Source organism: Ornithodoros turicata, chromosome 1 (assembly GCF_037126465.1).
Source record: "Ornithodoros turicata isolate Travis chromosome 1, ASM3712646v1, whole genome shotgun sequence".
In the NCBI taxonomy this organism is placed as follows: Eukaryota; Metazoa; Arthropoda; class Arachnida; order Ixodida; family Argasidae; genus Ornithodoros; species Ornithodoros turicata.
Window position 1 is genome coordinate 198,076,684 of NC_088201.1, and position 21,487 is coordinate 198,098,170.

General features: G+C 46.8%; 1 protein-coding gene across 8 annotated transcripts in view; it reads right to left on the reverse strand.

Annotated features, from left to right (window-relative positions):
- LOC135378930 (caspase-7-like) overlaps window positions 1-21,487 on the reverse strand; it is a 271,342-nt gene that overhangs the window by 20,452 nt on the left and 229,403 nt on the right. For 7 of the 8 annotated variants that reach the window (XM_064612108.1, XM_064612111.1, XM_064612109.1 and 4 more), the window contains one exon: window positions 13,177-13,245. The exons of the other annotated variant lie outside the window; for it this stretch is intronic. In XM_064612108.1, the coding sequence (XP_064468178.1) occupies window positions 13,177-13,245 (69 nt within the window). The remainder of the gene's footprint in view (window positions 1-13,176; window positions 13,246-21,487) is intronic. 8 annotated transcript variants of the gene reach the window in all.

Genomic DNA, 21,487 nt, shown 5'->3' on the forward strand with positions numbered 1-21,487 from the left:
GACATCGTCTGCTTTGGAGATGGCGTCGTGCATGGCTACGTGTATGAAGCAACATATTTCTTCGAAAGTGCTGTGAATTTCGCTCGGTGGTGAAATTGCAACATGTCGTTGAGTCCGGGAACGCGTCGTGGTGTTCCTGACGGCAAAAAATCGTCTGGGGCGAACTCAGAAATGTCATTTCACGAGCCCATGGGCAGGGACGCCAAACGAAAGTTCGACGCAGCAATCGCCGTCAGGCTTCTTGTCGTGGCAGAAGAAGTGCACGTTCGGCACGTTTGTTCCTCGCATTTTGCTGACGAAGCGTACGTAGAGGTGGACCTATTGCAATCCCGTATGGGAGTGTCAGCAAAATGCAAGAGACTAAAGCCCTATGCTGTGCCTACATTGTTCCATGAGCAAATGGACACCACCGACGTACCGGGTAAGGAGGTAAGCATTTGTTTCCAGTTTTTTTTTCCGAATGTACATCGGAAAATGAACGCGGCCGGCAAGGATGTACGAGACCCCCTTAGGCCCCACTAGTACCTCACTTAATTTTTTGACGATATCCCTCTAACTTTTCCGGTTGCGAAACAAAACTTACCAGATTATCTATCATTTATGAATTAAAGGTATTAAGGTTTAAGAAAAAGTTTAACCCATCTTTCTTTGCTCACGTAACCCAGCATGAACTCACGATCATTTTTGTGAGCAAGAGAGAGCCACGGAGGCAGCTTTCCAACAGAATAGCCCCATTCGGCATTACACTTTTATGCATCATATTGTCCAACATAAAATGCTCAATTTTTATCACAGGTGGAGGGAAGCAGCTTGATGGTAATGGTAGCAACAATCTGCTTTAGCTGGTGAGGTGAGTATGACAAGCTTCTATTTATTAGGAAGGTTTAATATCTGTGTCGTACACTGGAGGAATTGAATTCTGAGTCAGAGTGAACGTTCACGTTGTGAAACCGGCAGCTCATGCAGAGTATCAGCCACTACTAGTGATATATATTGCTCACATACTGTGACAGCTTGATGTTGTTATATAGTGAATTATTATTTTTAGGTTCTAGAAGTGAGGCTTCCACCTGCGTCATACACTGAACGAGCCAGTGAAACTAAAGTAAAAAAGGCCCTTTCGAGGGCCACCACATGTTTTATGCAGAGACAAACACTGCGTTATATGAACCCTCCAATACGCACATTATCGTTTTTGGTTCAGCTGCAAACACTTTTCTGAATTGTGTTTGTGATTTTAATGAACTTCTCTAAAATGCAATTTTAGTAACTGGCTACGAATGGCGTCTAATGAACCATATGCGCACCTTTGACTTTTAGTACAATTTCAGTTAATGTTGCAGTGCGCAGAGGACACTCCAAGGGTTCAAGAATATGGTGGTATTGGACATTGATATGTGTATGATAGTAAGTTTTATTTTATTATTTTTTTTGCTTACTCTAAATTTTTTTCTTGTTTCAGCACATCAAGCTTCAAGTACCAGTGCTTGTCCTCGTCGTGTGATAACGTTGGTTTGTATTCCAGAATGATTTGCAATGAAAATTATCTACAGATTCCACTGTACTTGAAGTATCTGACTACAAGTCTGCACTGCTTGTGAGACATATTTGTTGGACTGTTACGAAGGATTAAAACTTCCGAAACGGTCAGTGCATGCACATATGACTAACACTATGACCAGTATAACAGCTCAATAATTTGTGACTTCACACTGCAACATTTCTTCACCACATATCATTATGAAAAGCAGGAATCATCAAATAAATTTTAATAAGTTATTGTTAAACAAACCTGACATGATATGGTAAAACATCAAACGCATCGCCGGTACAACCAAGGAGAAGGAGTCAATAGGCGATTTTAGATATTGCCCTTGTGCTCCGCACGGGGGCCCTCCGTCGCCAAAGTCACGCGCATCGCGCAATGCATCGTGGGAAATGGTTTACATTCGTGCTTGCCTGCCTGCTGCTCGAAGGAAGGAGGGAACACCGAAACCGTTTGCGCTTTTCTTCTTCTGTCTGACTCATTCAAACTAAATCCCAAGGTGCAGTGGGGCATTCGCAGCACGGCGCTCTCTGGCGGGCCATCCATGCAATTTCTGAAATCGTCTATAGGTTGTGTGTCCGTTGACGGCAAAGTGGTGTCTGGCAAGTCGCTAGCAGACGCATTTACTTCGTTTTTCGTTAATTTGACAGAGTCACAAGTTCCATCCTCGGAAATTACTTTACACTCTAATATAAGGAAATCCTTAGTTTTGGAACCCCCTACATCCACGGAGGTCATCTCTGTTTTTACTTCTGCTAATAACAGTAAGAGTATAGATTTTGATGGGCTCCAACTGATACCGCTAAAGTACGTCATCGATATTTTAGCTCCATATCTTACACATTCCTTGAACATGATATTAGTAACTGGTGTATTTCCTGAAAGCATGCAAATTGCGATAGTGTCCCTAATACACAAAGGCGGAGAGAAGGATAATATGACCAATTAGAGACCGGTCTCTATACTTCCCATTTTCTCAAAAGGTTTAGAGAAGATAATTCATAAACGGCTAATGTTTTTTTTTTTTTGACAAACATAAGTTGCTATCTGACGCCCAGCATGGCTTTAGGAAAGGTAATCCAACCGAGTTAGCCTTACTGAATCTAAAGGAAACCATTTTCGGTAATTTTGAGAGAAAACGCATCGTGCTGGGAATGTTTATAGATTTCTCGAAGGCATTTGACCGTATTGACCATGATATATTACCAAAGAAGACTGTTATATTGATACGGAGTTAGAGGAAATCCACTTGAACTTTTTCGAACATGTCTAAGCAATCGAAAAGTGCAAATTGACTGTGCAATTTCGGACCTCCAAAGGGTAACTGTTGGTGTGCATCAGGGTAGAATCTTAGGCCCCCTTTTATTTAATTTATATGTCTTAACGATATTGTTAATATCGATAGTGTAGCGTCTTTCGTTATTTATGCTGACGATGTGAGTATTCTCCTATCAGGGTGTAAAGCAAATGAATTAATACAAAAGGGCAACGTCATTCTTGAACACCTCCAGTCGTGGGCCTCCAAAAGTAAATTCACATTAAACACCAATAAGACAAAAGCTATGATATTCCGACCGACTAACAAACGGGTGGAATGTGACGCCCGACTTACTATTAGCTCAAAGTGTATAGATAATCATGAGTAACTTCGAACTCTTAGGCGTAGATTTTTCCGACACTATGTCTTGGGATTACCACTACCAACACGTACAACCTAAAATTTCCTCAGTGGTTGGAATCTTTTATAGGTATTATTATCTACCTATGCAGGTTAAACTAACATAATATAATTCATTGTTCTTGTCTCATATTCAATATTGCCATCTAGTATGGGGTACGTCAAGTAAAAGGAACATACGCGCCTTGTTTCTTTTTCAGAAAAGGGCAGTTCGTGCGATCGTAAATGCTGAATATTATTCAAGCACAAAAGAAATTTTTCTTGACCTATCTCTCACTAAAATACCCGATATGTATGAGTATCGTTTGATTATGACAAATACACGGTCCTAACTTCAGAACAATGCCCATTTCTGCAATCTAGTTGCACTTGTGAGGAATGACACTAACACATATACATTCGAGGCCCCGTTACCCTGGCAGGTTAGAAAACCGCGTACGAACCACGACCATCTCTATAATACACGACCATAACACTCGCCCGTTCGCCTATGGGACTTCCGTCCGCGGCTCGAGGAGCGGAAGTGCCGTATTTACGCGCGGAGCACCCGCCAGGGGCGCCACCCGCCGTACCCAGAAGAGCGCCTGTTGTAGCTCAGCTGTGTGCGATATGAGTGGCCCTTGTGGTTAATTCTTCGTGCGTACATGTTTCTGTGTTGTCGAGGGTTCTCTGTGCATGTAGAGCTAACAGTTATGAAACTAAATACTCGGAAATGGGATGTGCTCTGAACCGTAAGGTGGCATGTAAAACTGAAACTCACGCGCTATATGCCGTACACCGTACATATAAACTTGGCAGCAGCACCTTGTGTGTTGGGCAATTTATCATGCGTTTATGATTGTATTGAGACGCAAGCGCGTTCTGAATTTAGGTTTCGCGTGAGAGGCGTTCCTTGTGACTCCTAAATAAAAATATACAAATATTGATAAAAATAAAAATATATGCTCCTAAAAATATACTGGCTCATGTCTTAAATATGCTGTGCATTTTACCTTTTGGGAAGAAGGGCGAGTTTAGGGCGCAGTGTTTGAGCTACCATGCAGGCGAATGCTGCTGTGACTTTGTCGCGTGTTGAGTGAGGCCAGGAGACAAAAGGCGTCAAGTCGGACCGCTACTTTATTGACCGTTCTGGCCGGTCGCTCGAGTAGAAGAAGAAGTAACTAGCTCGCATCTCGCGAGCGCGAGATGGCAGCGCAGAAAAAGGGTCATGTGGCCAAAGGCGATGTTGGTGCAGCTAGTGCTGCTACATCATCCTCCCTCCCCTGGAGAAAGATGATGCTGAAGCTGCAGGCTGGATAGTGCGGTGCAGATCCCACGATACGTGCTTGCTTGAAGCTGGGCGCAGTGGGAAAGATCGAGATACGGCTGAGGGGGCGGTACGATCGCCATGCTGTGTGTCAGGCTCGTTCGAAGAGTCTGAAGAAACTTCCAGCTGGGTGAAATGCGCCAGAGATGAGGGGTCTAGGTGAGCGGGCTGCAGCCTATCGATGGAAATGTTGTCCTCGCGGCCATTAAGCTGTACACGGTAGAACTTGGCGTATCGGTGGAGAACTTGAAAGGGGCCGTCGAAATGAGGCTGAAGAGGCTTACGAACGGCATCCCGGCGAACAAAAACATGTGTACAGCTTTCAAGCTCGGGGCTGATGAAGGGATGGCTACGAAGGATTCGTCGGGTTGGGGAAGGGCAGAGCTGGGACATTGTCAAAAGGAGTTGGTGAAGGAATGACGATGGCTCGGCTGCTTCGGGGCGCACAGGATGGAAGAATTCTGACGGCAAACGTAGTGACGTCCCGTAGACGAGTTCTGCGCTGGAGGCGCCGATGTCTTGCTTGAGGGCCGTCCGAATACCGAGCAGCACTGTAGGAACAGCGGCGAACCACTGGGTACGCTCACGCGCGCAGGAGAGGGAGGCCTTAAGGTGACGGTGAAAACGCTCAACGAGCCCGTTTGCTTGGGGGTGGTACGAGGTGGTTCGTATCCGATGTGTGCCGAGGGTCTCCAAGAGCTGGGTGAACAGCCTGGCTTCAAACTGGCGGCCGCGATCTGTGGTAAGGGTAGCAGGCACACCGAAACGGGCTATGCAGCCGTGCAGAAAGGCTTCGGCAACGGTCTCGGCGGTGGAATCGGCGATGGGAATTGCTTCTGGCACAGTAACCTTATTAAGGGCTCTGTAGTCGCCGCACGGCCTCCAGTCTCCGGTCTTCTTCGGTACCATGTGCAAGGCTGATGACCAACTGCTGGAAGAAGGCCGTACGATTCCAAGCTGGAGCATATGTTGGAATTCCTTTTTCGCAATGGCGAGGCGCTCGGGGGCCAGGCGAAGAGAACGGGCATGCACGGGAGGACCTGTAGTGACAACGTGGTGAGTCACTGTGTGCATCACGGGCCGCTCGGTGTTACATGACTTCAAGAGGGATGGGAACTCCTGCAGGATGGCGGAGTATGGACAGTTTCCAGCCTTGAAGCGGGCGATGCGGCTGCACACTGAATGGCGACAGGGGATGCCGTTGACGCAAAACCGGGTTTCTGCATCCCAGAGCAAGCGTTTTTTCATGTTCACCATGAGAAAGAAATGGCTCAGAAAGTCTGCTCCCAGAGTAGGGTACTGCAAGTCAGCCACAAAGAAAATCCATGCGAAGGAGCGGCGGAGGCCCAAGTCGAGAGTGAGGGAATGCTCTCCGTACGTCGCAATCGGCGTGGAATTAACAGCCTGCAGGGTGCGGGACGTTGGCTTGCGCGGTGAACGAAAAAGAGAGGACGGAAGCACACTGACGTCAGCGCCGGTGTCAACAAGAAACTTTAGTCCGGAATTGTTGTCAAGAACAAAGAAGAGGCGGGATGGACGAGTGCCAGAGTCACCAGCCGCCATATCTAGTGACTGGCTCGGGAGTTTCCCTGGAAGGTGCATGGTGGTGTACAGTTGCGAGCCTTGGTGCGGAAACGGCGATGATACCAGCAAATTCCGGCTGGAGATGGGGAACGTCGATGCGCGAAACGGGATCGGCGTGGAGACGGAGAAGGACTGCAGCGGCGGAGGGCTGCGACCTCCAGCTGCAGGTTGGAGATCTGTTCCACGAGCTGAGAAAGGTCCACTGCTTGCGGCGAGCTGGAACAAGTAGCCGTAGGCGGAAAGTGGCCTGCTGGTCCTGGGAGAGGGCCAGTAGCAGAAGGGGGTCCAGTGGACATCACGTCCGGGTCACCAGTTGTCGCGTGTTGAGTGAGGCCAGGAGACAAAAGGCGCCAAGTCGGACCGCTACTTTATTGACCGTCCTGGCCGGTCGCTCGAGTAGAAGAAGAAGTAACTAGCTCGCATCTCGCGAGCGCGAGATGGCAGCGCAGAAAAAGGGTCATGTGGCCAAAGGCGATGTTGGTGCAGCTAGTGCTGCTACAACTTCAAGCATGATGATACGAAACGCGACATGGACAAAAAGGGCCACACGAGAGCTGTTGCACCCTAACGGTGTGAGCGTTTGCACCGCGCTTGTCAGAGACGTTTTACATCATATTTCGAGCGACTGCAGTACATATGCATAAGAAATTGCGCAGCTCGGTGTGCTTTCTCATAGTGTTTAGGTAAAACGTGTTCACCTCACCTGACCCGCTGCCCACTCCACCGTTAACACGCCCGCACGACACTGAAAACCTAGACTGGCTACCCGTAACAACGTGCGGGTCACCAGCGGGTGCCTGCAGGTCCCGCGAGCCGTGCAGGACTCTACTTCCAATGAAAGAACTGATGTTCTCAGGCTGGAACAACATAGAAGGGACAAATACATACAACGCCTCAAATTTGCCTAAGAAATTAACGATGAAAGTCACTGAAAAGGTTAGCTAGCTGTTGGACTCGAACCCGCATCTTCTGGATTGCCGGTCCAGGGCTCTACCAATTGAGCCAAGCTAACACGCCTTCTCAGCGACTGGGACAGAGTGGCTGGTTTGTCCCTTCAGATGACGCACCCTGGAAGTCGCTGAGAAGGCGTGTTAGCTTAGCTTAATTGGTAGAGCCCTGGACCGGCAATCCAGAAGATGTGGGTTCGAGTCCTACAGCTAGCCAACCTTTTCAGTGACTTTCACCTTTCATCGTCTACTTCCAAGTCTGTCAACCTCAAGTGACTATATCGGCGCGCTGTGCGCAGCTCAGGCGTTCTTTGTCAATTAAACCTTTTCCTGAAGGAAAGCATTCGAAGATTCGCAGTGTAGCCACATCTGCAAAATAGTGACGGCGAAATTCTTAGATGTTATTTTTTTTCCCCGCTGTGAAAATGCCACTCCTTTTCTATTCATGCACATTTCACTGTTGCACGTGGAAAGAAGGCGAGTCCCGCTACACTTCAAGTAACAGGAAATATTACTTTCTTCAAACGGTGTAACATTTCACTTTAATGACGAACAGCAACAAAAAAAGACGAATGGAAAGAAACAAAACACCAAGCAGTTTACAACACCGTCGCTGCGTGCTTATCACATTCCACAGTGACTAACACACGACATGAGAAAGTATAGAGCGTCGAGGGTGGTGTCCCGTTGTTCGGAACGAACTTTTGTGAAAATACAGGCTACCAAACTGAAGGCTCGTTCAGCTTCTGCGCAAGAAGAAACGAGTCTCAGCAAATATCCGTACCCACGTATAGGCAGCGGTCCTCTGCCACCTCCAGCCATAAAAAATGTTGTTTCCCTATAGGAATCGCGGCACTTTGAGACGCAAAAAGTCACCGGGATCCGGGATTTCGGATATCCCGATTGCCAACCCTAATTGTGACTGATCATAAGCCTTGTTTTCTACAAATACTGATCTTATTTGGCGAACCTTCTAGAAACTAATGCATCGTCCGACAGCTGCTAAAAAAACAGGTCGACGTCGAGAATGGGAGGTAACGCCGGTTCGAATCCCCGTACCAGCTTCGTGTGAGGCTAGAGTGCGCCACGCATACAGAGCGTTAGAATAACAATGTCAAAAACAAGAAAGAATCACCAGAAAAAGCACGGCGAGGAAATTTGTTATCATGAGTTGAATCTCTAAATACGCCATATCAACACAACATTTTCTCTTCCTTTTTTGCTTCTTGCAAAAAGAAGAAGAAAATCAAAACAAGAGAGAAGAAACTAACGTTAACGTTGCCGATGACGTCAATTTCCTAAAATGATTCGTGGTGCATCACCTGATACTGACTCACAGTGTAGTACTCAGGTACTTCGTATTGCATGGATCTCGAAAGAACGGAAACGATTCATCTCTCCTGAAAACATTTCACCTTCACCTTTATGAATCAATAATAGGCTTGTGGGGAAACACAAGTCCGAATGTCTATTTTGGGAGTACGAATTCTGCAGGGAACCTCTTTAGAGATAGCTGTGCTGCTGCTGGACAGCATTTAGATGGGGGGGGGGGGGGGTATCGCCCCTTAGTGACTGATTTTTAAGCACCAGGCCAAAGGAGCATAGTGAGACCACGGGCATAAATACGAGTGTGTAACATCAATGGTATCCGCAGGGCATGGTCAACTACAGTGTGAATTTAGCAACCGCTACACATTTCGATCGAGTCGATTTATGCCGAACCCGTTCACGTGTCTTGAAGAATCCAAGATGTCCCGACGTCGGATCGTCGTGCAGGGCATGAACAACTTGGAACCGGTAGGGGTCAGGCACAGTGAGGAGGAAACGTTGACCCGTAGAGGAATAATTACGCTTCTACAGGAGGCCATCGAATAAGGCGCACTGCCGGACTTTGTGTTGGAATTTCTTGTTGGTGAAAGGCTCTGTGCCATACAGCTGACGTACAAACGTCGAGTAATACGGATCCCGGATTTGAGCTAAGCGGAGCGAAGCCGGGTCGACGGAACTCAGGGGACATATCGTAAGTAGCGAAGCGCTGCACGAGGGAGTAGGATCTGGAGGTAGAGGGCACCGAGAAAGTGCATCAGTATTAGTGTGTTTCCTCCCACATTTGTATTTGACAATGAAGTCGTATTTTTGCAAGCGGAGAGCCCAACCACCTAGACGGCCACAGGGGTCTTTCAGGATCCAGAGCCAGCAGAACACATGGTTATCCGTGATGATTGTGAAGGGTCTGCCATAGAGGTATGAGACGCCGAGGGACAACGCTCTGCGAGAACTGTACTGATACTATATCCACTAGCGTTAGTATGAATCTCGGCAACCAACTGGGGATCGAAGTGCGAAAGGACGGCCGCCGAAGGCAAAGCAATCTTCATGCTGTCGAAAGCCATTTCACACTGAGCAGTCCAGACAAAGGGAGTGTCACCGCGTAGAAACTTGGTAAGTGGTGCATCAAGCTCGCAGAGCTTTGGAATGAAACGGCGAAAGTAAGAACAAACAGAGCCCCAAGAAGCTTCGCAGTTCTTTGATGTTCTTTGGAACTAGGAAGTCCAAAACCGCGCGGTCTTTGTCTGGGTCTGCAGATATGCCTTGCCGTGAAACTTGGTGGCCAAGGACTTTTATGTTCCGGAAAAAAAATAACATTTTTTGTTTCTTTTCGATTCATCTGGAGACCGGCGGTTGCAACGTAGTCGTGCACTGAAGAAATGCGTGAGATGCGGTCTTGGAGGGTAGAAGCACATATGGTAATATTGTCGCAGTAACACAGGCATATGTGCCAGCGTAGTCCACGCAAAACAGTGTCTATGATTCGTTCAAACTAGGCGGGAGCGTTGCAAAAGCCGAAGGGCATCACAAGAAACTCATAGAGGCCGTCCGGCTTGGCAAACGCGGTTTCCTTAATATCGTCTTCAGACATGCGGATTTGCCAATACCCGGACCACAGGTCGAGTGAAGATGTGTAGATTGTGTAGATAAGTGTAGATTGCCTCGTGAAAGCAGTTCATGGTGTCATCGATGCGGGCATAGGGTACACGTCCCGCCTTGTTGCCTTGTTGAGTCTTCGGTAGTCAACGCAAAAGCCTACACTGACATCTTTCTTCGGACCAAAACAACAGGAGACGCCCAGGGACTGTTGAAGTGTCGGGTAATCTTTCGAGACTGAATGTTCTGTACCTCTTTGTCAATGACATCCCGTTCAGCTGTCAGAACACGGAACGGTCGTTGTCTCAGCAGGTGGGCTCGTTCCAGTGTCTGTGCGGTGCTTCACGTGCGTGGCTGATTCAAGAGGAGAGTCGCCCAAATCAAAAAAAAAAAAAAAAAGGAAGCGTAACGGAAGAGAATGTTCAGTAGCTTCATCCCATGCTCCTGAGGCAAGGAGACAATGGTCTTTGCTTCAAGTGTGGCGATATCAGCTGCTGAGATGGGCTCGTTCTCGAAGATGCCTGTATCTACCTCCACACTAGCAAGAGCAACGCGGACGGCGTCACCGCTTCACAAGCCACCAAAACGAAGCCAGCGCGTAGCAAGGCGGTTTCCTTTGTCAGCGAGAGAGGTACACAGTCGTCTTCCACACGACAAAGGGTATAAGACGCAACCCCAAATTTCTTGGCAAGACAGGGACTTTCGTGCGTGATGATGACTTCAGCGAGCCATGACGACGGGATCAACAGTACGTGAATGATGCAAGTTGTCCGCCTGGGTAGGACAACGTCTTCACGAAGAGAAACTTGATGACCCGGAGGGGGCGAGTCGTCAACATCATACGTTGAGAAATGTGACAATGAAATGTTTTGCTGCGCGCAAATTATGACGGCTGAGATCGCACTCAAAAAGTCCCAGCCAATAATCATGTCACCACGGCAGGAAGCGAAGACCAAAAAATCGACGGGATAGCAATAGCCTTCGAGCTGTACGTGAGCTGTACAACGAGCGATGGGCAAAATTGGATCCCCAGTAGCACATGTCATTAACGGTCCAGAAAAGGGGGCCATCACTTTGCGCAGGCGCCGAGCCATGTCCAACGTGATGAAGCAGGACCAGTGTCTATCTGAGCCTGTACAGATATCCCACCGAGAACAACATCCACGACATTGTGGGGAGAACACGGAGGAGTTTGTGACTCTTGGAACAGTGGAGTCCGCCCTCCTCTCCGGACCGCAGTTAGCGGTTTTCCCGCGCTGAAGGTGTCCCCTGACGAAGTGCGGAACGTGCAGGGGACCGGCCAAGGAAGGTGAGACTTGACGGTGTCGCTGAGGGGGCGGATAACATGGCGGGTCGCGGGAAAAGTTCGCTCTGGAGCCGACGTAGTCATTGTGCTCCAACAGCATGTCATCCGCTGTTGCACGTGCACGAGAGTCGTAAGCAAAGAATGTACCTCGGGTTTTGATGCCCCGCCTGCGTCTCTGACAAAATCGGACAATATGACCGCTTATGTGTATGTGTATGCGTGTTTCAGGGCGCCGCCATTGCGGCCGGTAACAGACAGGTGGTGGTGACGGTAGGGAAGTAAAGAGATAAGTTATAGGCTCTATATGCTGCGGTGAGACCGGCTACGACGGAGTCCAGCCGGATGACGAGCGCAGTTTATGAGCGTAGGAGGGACGAAGTGTTGTCCGGCCTCAGAGCAGCCGCCAGGTCGTCTCGTATCAAAGGCTGCAGGCAGTAAGACTCAGGTTGCGCAGGTGGTGGACAGGCTTCAAGGTGAGTTGGTCGCTGCACTACGTAAGACAACTCCCCGCGAATCAGTTGACGAAGAAGCATCCGGAGTGCTCCCACGTCCGGAAGGCTCGAGGTACCAGACACGAAAGGTTGGGCAGCGCGAAATAACGCGCTACGCAGGCCGCGCGAGCTCCGTTCCTCTTGAAGCGATCTGCACGCCTCGATCACACAGGCGGTGGTGGAAGGTTCCTTCAGAACAATGTACTGGAAGGCCTTTTCAGCGATGCTTTTGGTTATATGGTTGATGATCTCGAGCTTATGCATGGCAAGATCCGCCCGAGTACAAACAGCCAGGGCGTCCTCGATATACGTATGCTGTGTAACATTCATCGTGTTGTTGGTAACGTACCGAGAGGCCCGGAGCAGCGTCCATCTTCCTAGCCGCCGCGCTGCCAAACAATTCGCGAACACTACTGTAAAAGATAGCCCAGGTCTCGAGCTTCGATTCATGATTTTCTAACCAAATGCTCGCGAGGTCGGTGAGGTAGAGTACAATGTTATTCAGTTTAGCAGGATCGTCCCATCGGTGTCGTGAGCTCACGCGGTCGTAGGACGCGAGCCACTCTTCAATATATTGGTTTCCAGTCCCCAAGAAAACCTGAGGATCACGCTGGCTCCGGCATCCTGAGTACGAGCCTCCGAGAACGGAGGTGCGTCATGAAGAAATGCGAGAACGGGAGACGGAGATATGGACGAAGGAGCAGCTAGTAGAAACTCCGGACTCGAAATGCGAAGCGAACTTCTACCAAACTGTTAACAAAGGATTCGGACGGGAAGAAACCATATTTATTCGGCATCGTACAGCACAGCCAAAGAATCCGCACACCAAGCAAATCAAACAGTTCAGCCTGATGATGACGATTACGAGCTACCTTGAGAAGACCGGCTGGTTTCCCCCTCACAAGACATATGTGTATTTCTGTAAAATGCAAGTCCCTCACGCAAGACGCACAAGTGGAGCGGAATGATGAATACGATTGAAATGATGGATACGAGCAATTGATGAATACGGAACATCCTCAGCGGTAGTCTGAGGATTAACGTCAGTAAATGGTAATGTTGCAAGGATACTAATCTCCCAGAGGCAATGTAACATTGCGGAACTCGTTGCGTCGTAAGCAATTGTGGTAACTCGTGTTTGTGTTTGTTTACGTGTCTTGCCCATCGCTCAGGCTTGCCTATCATGGAACCTTCCAGTCTACTGCAATTTTCCGCCTGTAATTTAACATTCTCAGCTCTGCCTGTGAGTTTTACTTCCGCGCTCTTCTTGGTGTTCGCTATTTATAGTGTCGCTATTTATATATTTTCTTGTAATGGGCGGGTAATTACGTCGTCTTCTATTTCACGAGCAAAATACACGTGTGTAAATGTACGTCATATAGATCATACTCACATCTATCAGTTGTCTGTTCACAACAGTACTTGGGTGCGGGGATGTGGGTTCGTCGTCCACGTCGATCTCCTGAAATAAAAATGCGATTCTTACTTGACCGTGTCTGTACCGCGACATTTGTGAAGGGCATTGTACCAGATAGCCATCAGCACAATACGAGGCTAATCCTAAGCCATTGTCCTTCTATCCTCTTGGTCGTACACCTTGGTCGAAAGGGAGGGAGTTGCCTCAGGACAGAAGCCGCCGATATTTCAAACAGAGACTGTTCTTCTTGTGGGCCCAGAAGAAGAACAGTCTGTGTTCGAAATATCGGCGGCTTCTGTCCTGTGGCAACTCCCTTCCTACATCTCTACCGGTTCGCTGGATTTCTACCCATCTACCTTGGTCGAAAGTTTGCTGTAGGGCCCACCTCTCGCGCGAGGTGGCACGCATTTTGATTGCGGTATGGTGCTCGCAGACGTTGCTGCGGGTGGCACAGATCGACATACGTATAGGTCATTCCATGCCGAACGCACTAGTCATTGCGCTCAACCTTCCCAGATGTCTTTGAAAAAAGCTGTGGCTCATTGTTCCCATGCGCTTTTACGCAAATTTCAACAAAATCTCTTCTCAGTGAAGGCAAAGCACAATGCTTTCGTTCCAATACGCTGTGAAGGCTGATCCCCACGTTTTATGAAGTATTTATGCACCGAGAAAACTATAAACTTCCTGTATATTTTTTCAGGACTTTCGATTTTTTTCATATTTACTTAATTAATTTGTGTAGGAAGCACAGAACGTGTTAAAATATTTTGAGGCGCACAAACTTGGCGCGCAGAAAAAAATCATGACTTTCGGAAATATTCCTTTTTACCAGATGTTCAGTCACCAATCGCACACGGAAGTGGTTTTGATAAAAAAAAATGAGACCGATTGTATTTGATAGTATGCCCCTTGAACATTTATTTCACAGAGATTATTTGAAGCATCATATTTGTGTTTTTGCCTGGAAAAAAATAAAAAAAACGTAAGAAACGCTTCACCACTCCTGCAGTCATCAGGCATTGCCCCGCAAAGCTGCCTCACTCAAGACGCATCGCCGCCGCGCTGGCAAACGCACACGGGTGCCGTCCAAACCAATTTGCCGTGCTTGCAAAGACATGTTATATGTAGAAATTGTCAAGAATACTTTCGAAGCTTCACGTTATCATGTGAACGGCCGGGCCGTCTGCTATGGCGCAGTACATGCGGACATGGAGCACTGGAGAGAGAGGGATGTACTTTGACGACGACGACGTGTCTGCAGTCTGCACCTATTAGGGGATGTCGGGGGGAGAATTGTCACAATATTTACGAGTATTTTGCTGTGAGGAAAGTACTTTCGTCAGGCTGATGAGTCCAAAGCTTGGTTTTAGTACGATATTTTGGCTACACCACGCACATATTAAAATAGAGCCGTATTTCAAAAACAGTTTTTAAAAAACATCTGCTCGGAGGTCGTCAAGTGTGGCATTGCGCCCCAGTGACAGGGCAGGCTACCATACTGGCAGGGGCAGCTTGTCTCAACTGCATTTTCTCCTGATCGTTATTGTGGAGGGGTACCGAATGGAATCCACTGGAAGTGCGTATACAAAACAAAGAAACAGAGCAGTGAAGAACCTATTATCTTAAGCTTTACATTTTATATTTTCACGTCTGTCCTATCTGTGGTGTAGGATACGTACAAGCTAGCCTTTACTGGCTTGTTGACCGCCATGTTAAATGTAAAAAATAGCTCTACGTTATTACACCATCTCTAACATGTTGTTAAAAAGCTACTGAAACACCATCTTGCCCATATAGATTGCGCTGTCAGTCGCTGCACCAGTTGAGGGACGTGGCTATTTCCACACCTCATATGGAACAACTGACCCCTATGATAACCGCAGTGACTTTAGCTCAGCGTTGGACTTAACTGTGCAACGCGTTCCGCTGAAAATCCGTGGGAAGATTTCCCAGCGTTGAATACGCACTACGAACACGTGCATTCTTCAGAGCTTTAGAATACGTCGTGTAACATTTGAAAATTTCAAGAACGGGCTATTTTACGTTGCTGTGTGCACCTTGCCATGCTTTCCAAGACAATAAAAGTTTATTCAGCTAGTGTTTACTTGTGTCGCTTAAAAAATAGCTACGTAGGTTTACGTAGCCTTTGTGACAGCTGACCCTTGTGAGAGCTCTTCACGGTCGTCCGTACGGCTTGGGACAAAAGTTTAGGGACAAAAGAGAGGTGCCGTGCTAGATATCGGGAAGAGGTCGAATAAGAAACGGATGACCGGCTGTGCTATCAATCTCTCAGTATGTGTGTCCACTCTTGGTTGCTGCTAGGGTATCACTCCAAGGGAAAAAAGCGACACCCCAGTGTTCCGTAAACTTTTGTCCCAAGCTGTACATCTAGCTCACTTTCATTGGAGGCGACACCGTCCTCCCGATCTGGTTTCCTATATTCAATGACGTCAATTCGACATTACATGATGAACTACTTGCAATGGGAACGAGACAGAGAGAAGGACCTCTCCTGAAGGTTATCTCCCTACCTCGCCCTCCTTTCTTACAGTGTCCAGAAAATATTAACGCTAAACTAGCTACACTAGAGACAATATAATAATATTGTGAGAGCAAGCACCATCAGGGTGGCCATTGATGGGCTGGAGAGCTCGCGTACAATTATTGAGGGTACACGCGACTCGGAAGGCTGAGTTCAGGGCCGTGTTAACCCGCTGGGTCCCGCAGCACTCGTGTACTCCTGCAGCTCCTGCGCATGCCTCAATGATGCGAGTTCTTCCAGTTTCCGGGACACCGGCCTTCCCTCGGCCTTCCTTATTTTCCTTTCGACATCTTCCCTCTGTTTCTGACCCATATTCACCATAGCCGAAGAAGCCGGAAATTTTCGAAAATGTTTTACTTATATCGACTACAGTCGTGCCTCGTTAATATGGACAACTGAAATTATGGACGATTTTTCTGAGGATCAAACTTTTTCAATGCATTTTCGTCACAGTAATGTGGAAACTCGCTTTTCGGACAATGGACAGTCCAGTAGGATACAAGTACAAGTCATATGTAATGCATGCATTTTCGTCTCATTATGTACGGTAAGTAAGCTCTTCAAACAACATTTCGCCATTTATCGGTTATTAAATAAGCTCTCTCCTGAAACCTTCCAGAGGCAGGGCAACCGAGTAGCTCAGTTCGCTTTCTTGATCATGTTTGAATTTCTTTTCTATTTTTTCTTTTTTTTGATTCCGCCATTTTCGTTCTTCCCTGACGAATTATTCACAACGCCGATGTCATCCAATTTCCACAACTTCCGCAGTGAGTTGACCATGTCGTCGTTAGAGGTGCACTCGGCTCTGAGTACGCAGGTCACAGCATTCAAGGTTGCACATTCAGTACCAGATGTTGAGGTGGGACTTTGAAATGTCTATCCCATTTTGTTTTAACTGCGATAAGGCATTCGTTATGACTGCAACGCAAATTTTTTCCGTTACTATTTCTACAGCTGATCTGCCTCCTGAAGCAGATTAATTCCTTGCATGTCCTGAACGTTGGGGAACAATAAGTCAACGGCGCCCTCCAGTTTTGATTTTCTGCGCGATGTCAATGTCAGTGGGCGCCCAGAGTACATTCCTGCATATATTAGGAACAACATCTGCTTCAAAGGGCTATTCTGACGGTGAAAACTGGCTTTGTATGTGGCATTTCACTACGTCACATCGCTTGGGATTCAAACTCGACATGCATCCAAAAGTGTTGAGCGTGAGGACTATGTTGTCGCTCCCTTGAAGACTTCACTGTTCGGTCAAGTGTTTCCTTATGAAAGTCTCTTGACTACCTTCGTCGATTATTTCACGAACGTAGATGCACTTGCTGTTGGCTGTTACCCAGCACCTAAAAGCAAGTAGGGGTACCTGAGAACTGTTCCTGTTTAGTCCGTCCGGGACCAACACGCTTGTGGCCTTGCTTGTTTCCGTGCTGACCATGCGCTTGCTCTCGGGCCTCCACGATGGGTCACGCACTGCCAATGCGTGCCAACCTCTACAACGGGAACACTGTAATTTTCCTCTTGGGCCCCTGGCGTTGTGGCCTTTTTGTGCACAACGACAACATGGCTTTCCACCGATTACCTTCTTTTTTCTGTCATCTAATACCGTAATTTCACGCGTATAAGCCGCACCGCAGATAAGCCACAGGACGGGTTCTTAGGAACATTTTGAAAATTTTCTGGCCGCACTCGCAGATAAGCCGCTGGCAATACGCGGCGACTGATTTGCGTGACAAAGGAGACCATAGAGGAGGCCATAAACCCTGTGGTCCATACACCGGGGTCAGCATATTGTGCAACAAAGGAGGTCAGGTCTATAGAGTTCTAGCAATTTCGGATTGTGCCCTTCTTGGGTGTTTTTCATGGATTCATGGGTCAGTGGTCTTCCAGAAGACGTGAATCACTGTCACCACTTTCGTTAAAGCTGCTTGGGGGAATGCACCAGGAAGATCAATCTACTCGAATGTTGACCCGCCCCTATTACACGCTGCTCGTGCACCGGCAGGTCAGTACTGTTCCAGAAACACTGTCAGCCCTTTCGTTAAAACTGGCGTATGGGGAAAATACAAGGAAAAAAATAGTAATCAGATAAGCCGCACCGGTGGATAAGCCGCGGAGCGCCCGTAAGAAAAAAAATCACGCATAAGCCGCGCCTAATACGCGTGAAATTACGCGTGAAATTATTGCCCTGCGACAGTTATTGACGGAGAAATTATGTGCCCTACCCAGTTTGCAGTCGAGTGAGAAATGCTGCCACAAATGCAATAGACGGTTGGAATAGGAAGACGATCCAAGCTGCTCACATTTCTTTGTTTTCCACGGTGCTTGCCCTGTCTGCTAGCACTCCGGTCGGTGAGTCGACTATTCTCGCGGTTCTCAACTTCGACTTGAAGGACTTTTTTTATTTATTTATTTCATGTACCCTACAATTCCACATGAGTGGCACTACGTAGTGGAGAGGAGAACATACAAATGAACATCTTTTCAAGGTATAAGATTACAACCAGGGTGTCGAACCGAACCCGAACCCGAACCGAAAACCGTACCCGAACCGTTATTTTTGCTGGAACCGAACCCGAACCCGAACCGAAATTTTCATGACACTGTTGAACCCGAACCGGAGCAGAACCGTAAAAAAAATAGCGGTAACCGGTTCGCAACAAAACGGTTCGGACACATTGGTATCATCATCACGCGCCTATATCATGGATTTCAGAAATTTTTACCTAGCAGTGAGACGACGACGTATAGTAAGTATACTTTCAGCGTCTTTTTAACGTGATGAAGCGCAGTTGTCCTTGTGAGCGCCGCGGCATCTACGCTTCAGAGACGAGGTGCCACGCGGACGAATGAAACAGGAATAGAATAGGCCAGTTATGTAGCTCTACAGGACGAATATGCGATCAAATAAGCGCCCAAGATTTCTCTTTACACGTGAGCAGTACAAATTAAACAAGTCACAAACATGAGAAGTGGAAAAGGAGCGTACGCAGAACGGTGCCTGTTTGATTGGTCGTGGCTTGAAAAGTAAATGTGGTTCTGCTTATTGGTAGTGCAGTTGTGTCGTGACATATTGCCTTTGTGTTGTGGATTAACTAGTACACTGCTGTGAGCTTGGACAGAGTAAGGCTGGCAGGCTTATTTTCGACATGCTTCAGTACGGTTTCAGATGGATTCACGTTGCGAAGGCAGTGTGCTGGCTAGTACTGTCGTCTATGTTAGGCTGTCCATCTTATTGGGCTTCCTTTAAGTGTATCTTGCTGGCACTGTGCGTGTGAAAAGAGATTTTGGGAACAGAAAGTAGCAGGACTACACCGCTTCAACAGCGTGGACTCTATTTGCAATAAATGTTCATCCATTCCTCATTTCTCTCGCTAAAGGGCTACCTCACCGCTAGAGACGTCAATGCAGACAACAGCAGTAAGCTATTAGCCACGCATTTCCTGATAAAAGCAGTTTTATGGAACATATAACACGGAAGCGTTGAACCGGTTCGGGGCTACGAACCGGTTTGCGAACCGGTTCGATTTTTGGCGTGGCCGAACCGGAACCGAACCGGAACGAAATCAAAACAACGCGAACCCGAACCGAACCCGTATTTTTTGCGGTTCGACACCCTGATTACAACAGCATTTAACGCAACAGAAATTCTTGCACTCTTTTCAAGAAGATGTCATTGGAGGCCGAATGAATTAAGTCACGAGGGAGGCTGTTTCTCTCGGGGATAGTTTTAACAAAAAAAATTGTTCTGAAAAATTGTTGATCTAAAACGGTAAAGCTCAATCTTGTATTCGTGATCTAGGTGTTTAGAAATAAAACTAGGAGGAAACAAGTAGTTACCAGAAGGAATACCAGAAAGATCGAAATAAATATCACGGAGAAATTTCAACCGAGCTTGCGTTCTCCGAGACTCCATAGACACCCATCCCAGCATGGATTTTAAATGCACAGATCGAAAGTAAGATGAATATGAATTTGTCACAAACGTTGCTGTTTGACTTTGAATTTTTTCAACTTTTTGTTTACAACCATTCTCGTGCGGATCCCAAACCGTGCTAGAGTATTCCAAAATAGGTCGAGCATACGATTTATAGACTATCTCCTTAATGTCCCTGGGAGCCCCTTTAAAATTTCTTCTAAAAACCAAGTGTGCTGCTAGCTTTTTAAATGATCATGTCAATGTATTTTTTTCCATTTAAGACTTCTGTGACTTTTGACACCTAGATATTTATATTCGTCAACCATTTCGAGAATAGAATTACACAGTGTATAGTTTAAAACTTTGATGCTACTAGAAAACGACATAGCCTTACATTTGCCCGCATTCAGTTTCATACCCCAGTCTTTGTACTATAATTCTACTTTACTTAAATCCCGTTGAAAAATATTAGCATCATAAACCCTGTCTATGGACCGATAAATTACACAGTCATCTGCAAATAACGTGATGGAAGAACCAGCAACTCCGACAAGATCGTTTATAAAAGTTAAAAAACGATCGTTATCGATAAGACCTGTAAGACCTGTTTTATGTACTTCCGCAAAAGCTTTGACTTGCCCCCAAATTTGACTTAACTCTTTCAAAATATGTCCGCTTCTCTATACGAATCGCGTTACGAATGCATTTAGATAACGCTTTTATCTTCTCATAGTTCGAAGCACTGCCGTTCTTTTTGAACGCGGAGAAGGCCACCGATTTCCGCCTGTCAACGTTTGTATATTCCTCGTAAAATAGGGTTTATCGCATTTGCGTTTGTGCTTAATTTTCCGTGTCGGTACATATTTTTGAACAAGGCTGGTCAGCATATCTCAAAAATGCTTCCACAGAAAGTCAACACATTGGGATTTGCTTAATGTTTCTAAATCAGGGTAATTAGCTTCCAGGTTCCTAGAAATAGCCTTAAAATCAGCCCTGCTATACAAGACAAAAAATTTTCTCTGATGCTGATTTGGTACTACCTTAGAGTGAGTCCTAACACTAGCAGTCACACATTCGTGATCCGAGAGGCCCGGGAAGACAGAAACATCACTAATAATTTCCTCACAGTTACACAGTAGTAAATATAAAACGTTGGAGCCGCGTGTCCGAATATGAACAAATTGGTGCAAAGAATGCATATATAGCATCTCATCAAAAACTCGGTAAGCAGGTGAATTATTCAATCTCTCATATCCTATAGTACACCGCTTGAAATCTGGCAAGTTAAAATCACCGAACGTTAACACAATATGACCGGAGATAAAAGATACTTGGTCACACAAATTTCTCAAACATTCCTCGCCTGCGGCCGCTAAAAAGAACACAGTGCAATGGATTACCCTTTCGACAAGAGACGACACCATACAGACTCACAGTTGTCAAAATTACTCTGAATTTCCTCAGCGTGCACAGAACTTCGTACACAAATAAATACACCACCGCCATGAGCGTTTCTATGCTTTCGAAATGCCGTACAGTTAGGAGGGAACACTTCTGAATCTCTCACGTAACCATCAAGCCAGGAGTCACATCCCATAATTATATCAGGATTAAGCGTAGATAAAAGCTTGCAGAAATCATGAACTTTATTTTTTACGCTTCTGGCATTCAGACACAAAAGCGACAAATCACATGTCTTTCCAGTGACATTCTGAGGAAACTATATTGAGGGTGGTCCGTTATTCGTTCGATTGCTACCAGTGGCAAACCGCGGCCCACCACCTCGGTCGAGGTCGTTTTGCCTGTATCCACATTACAGCTTTGTGTGA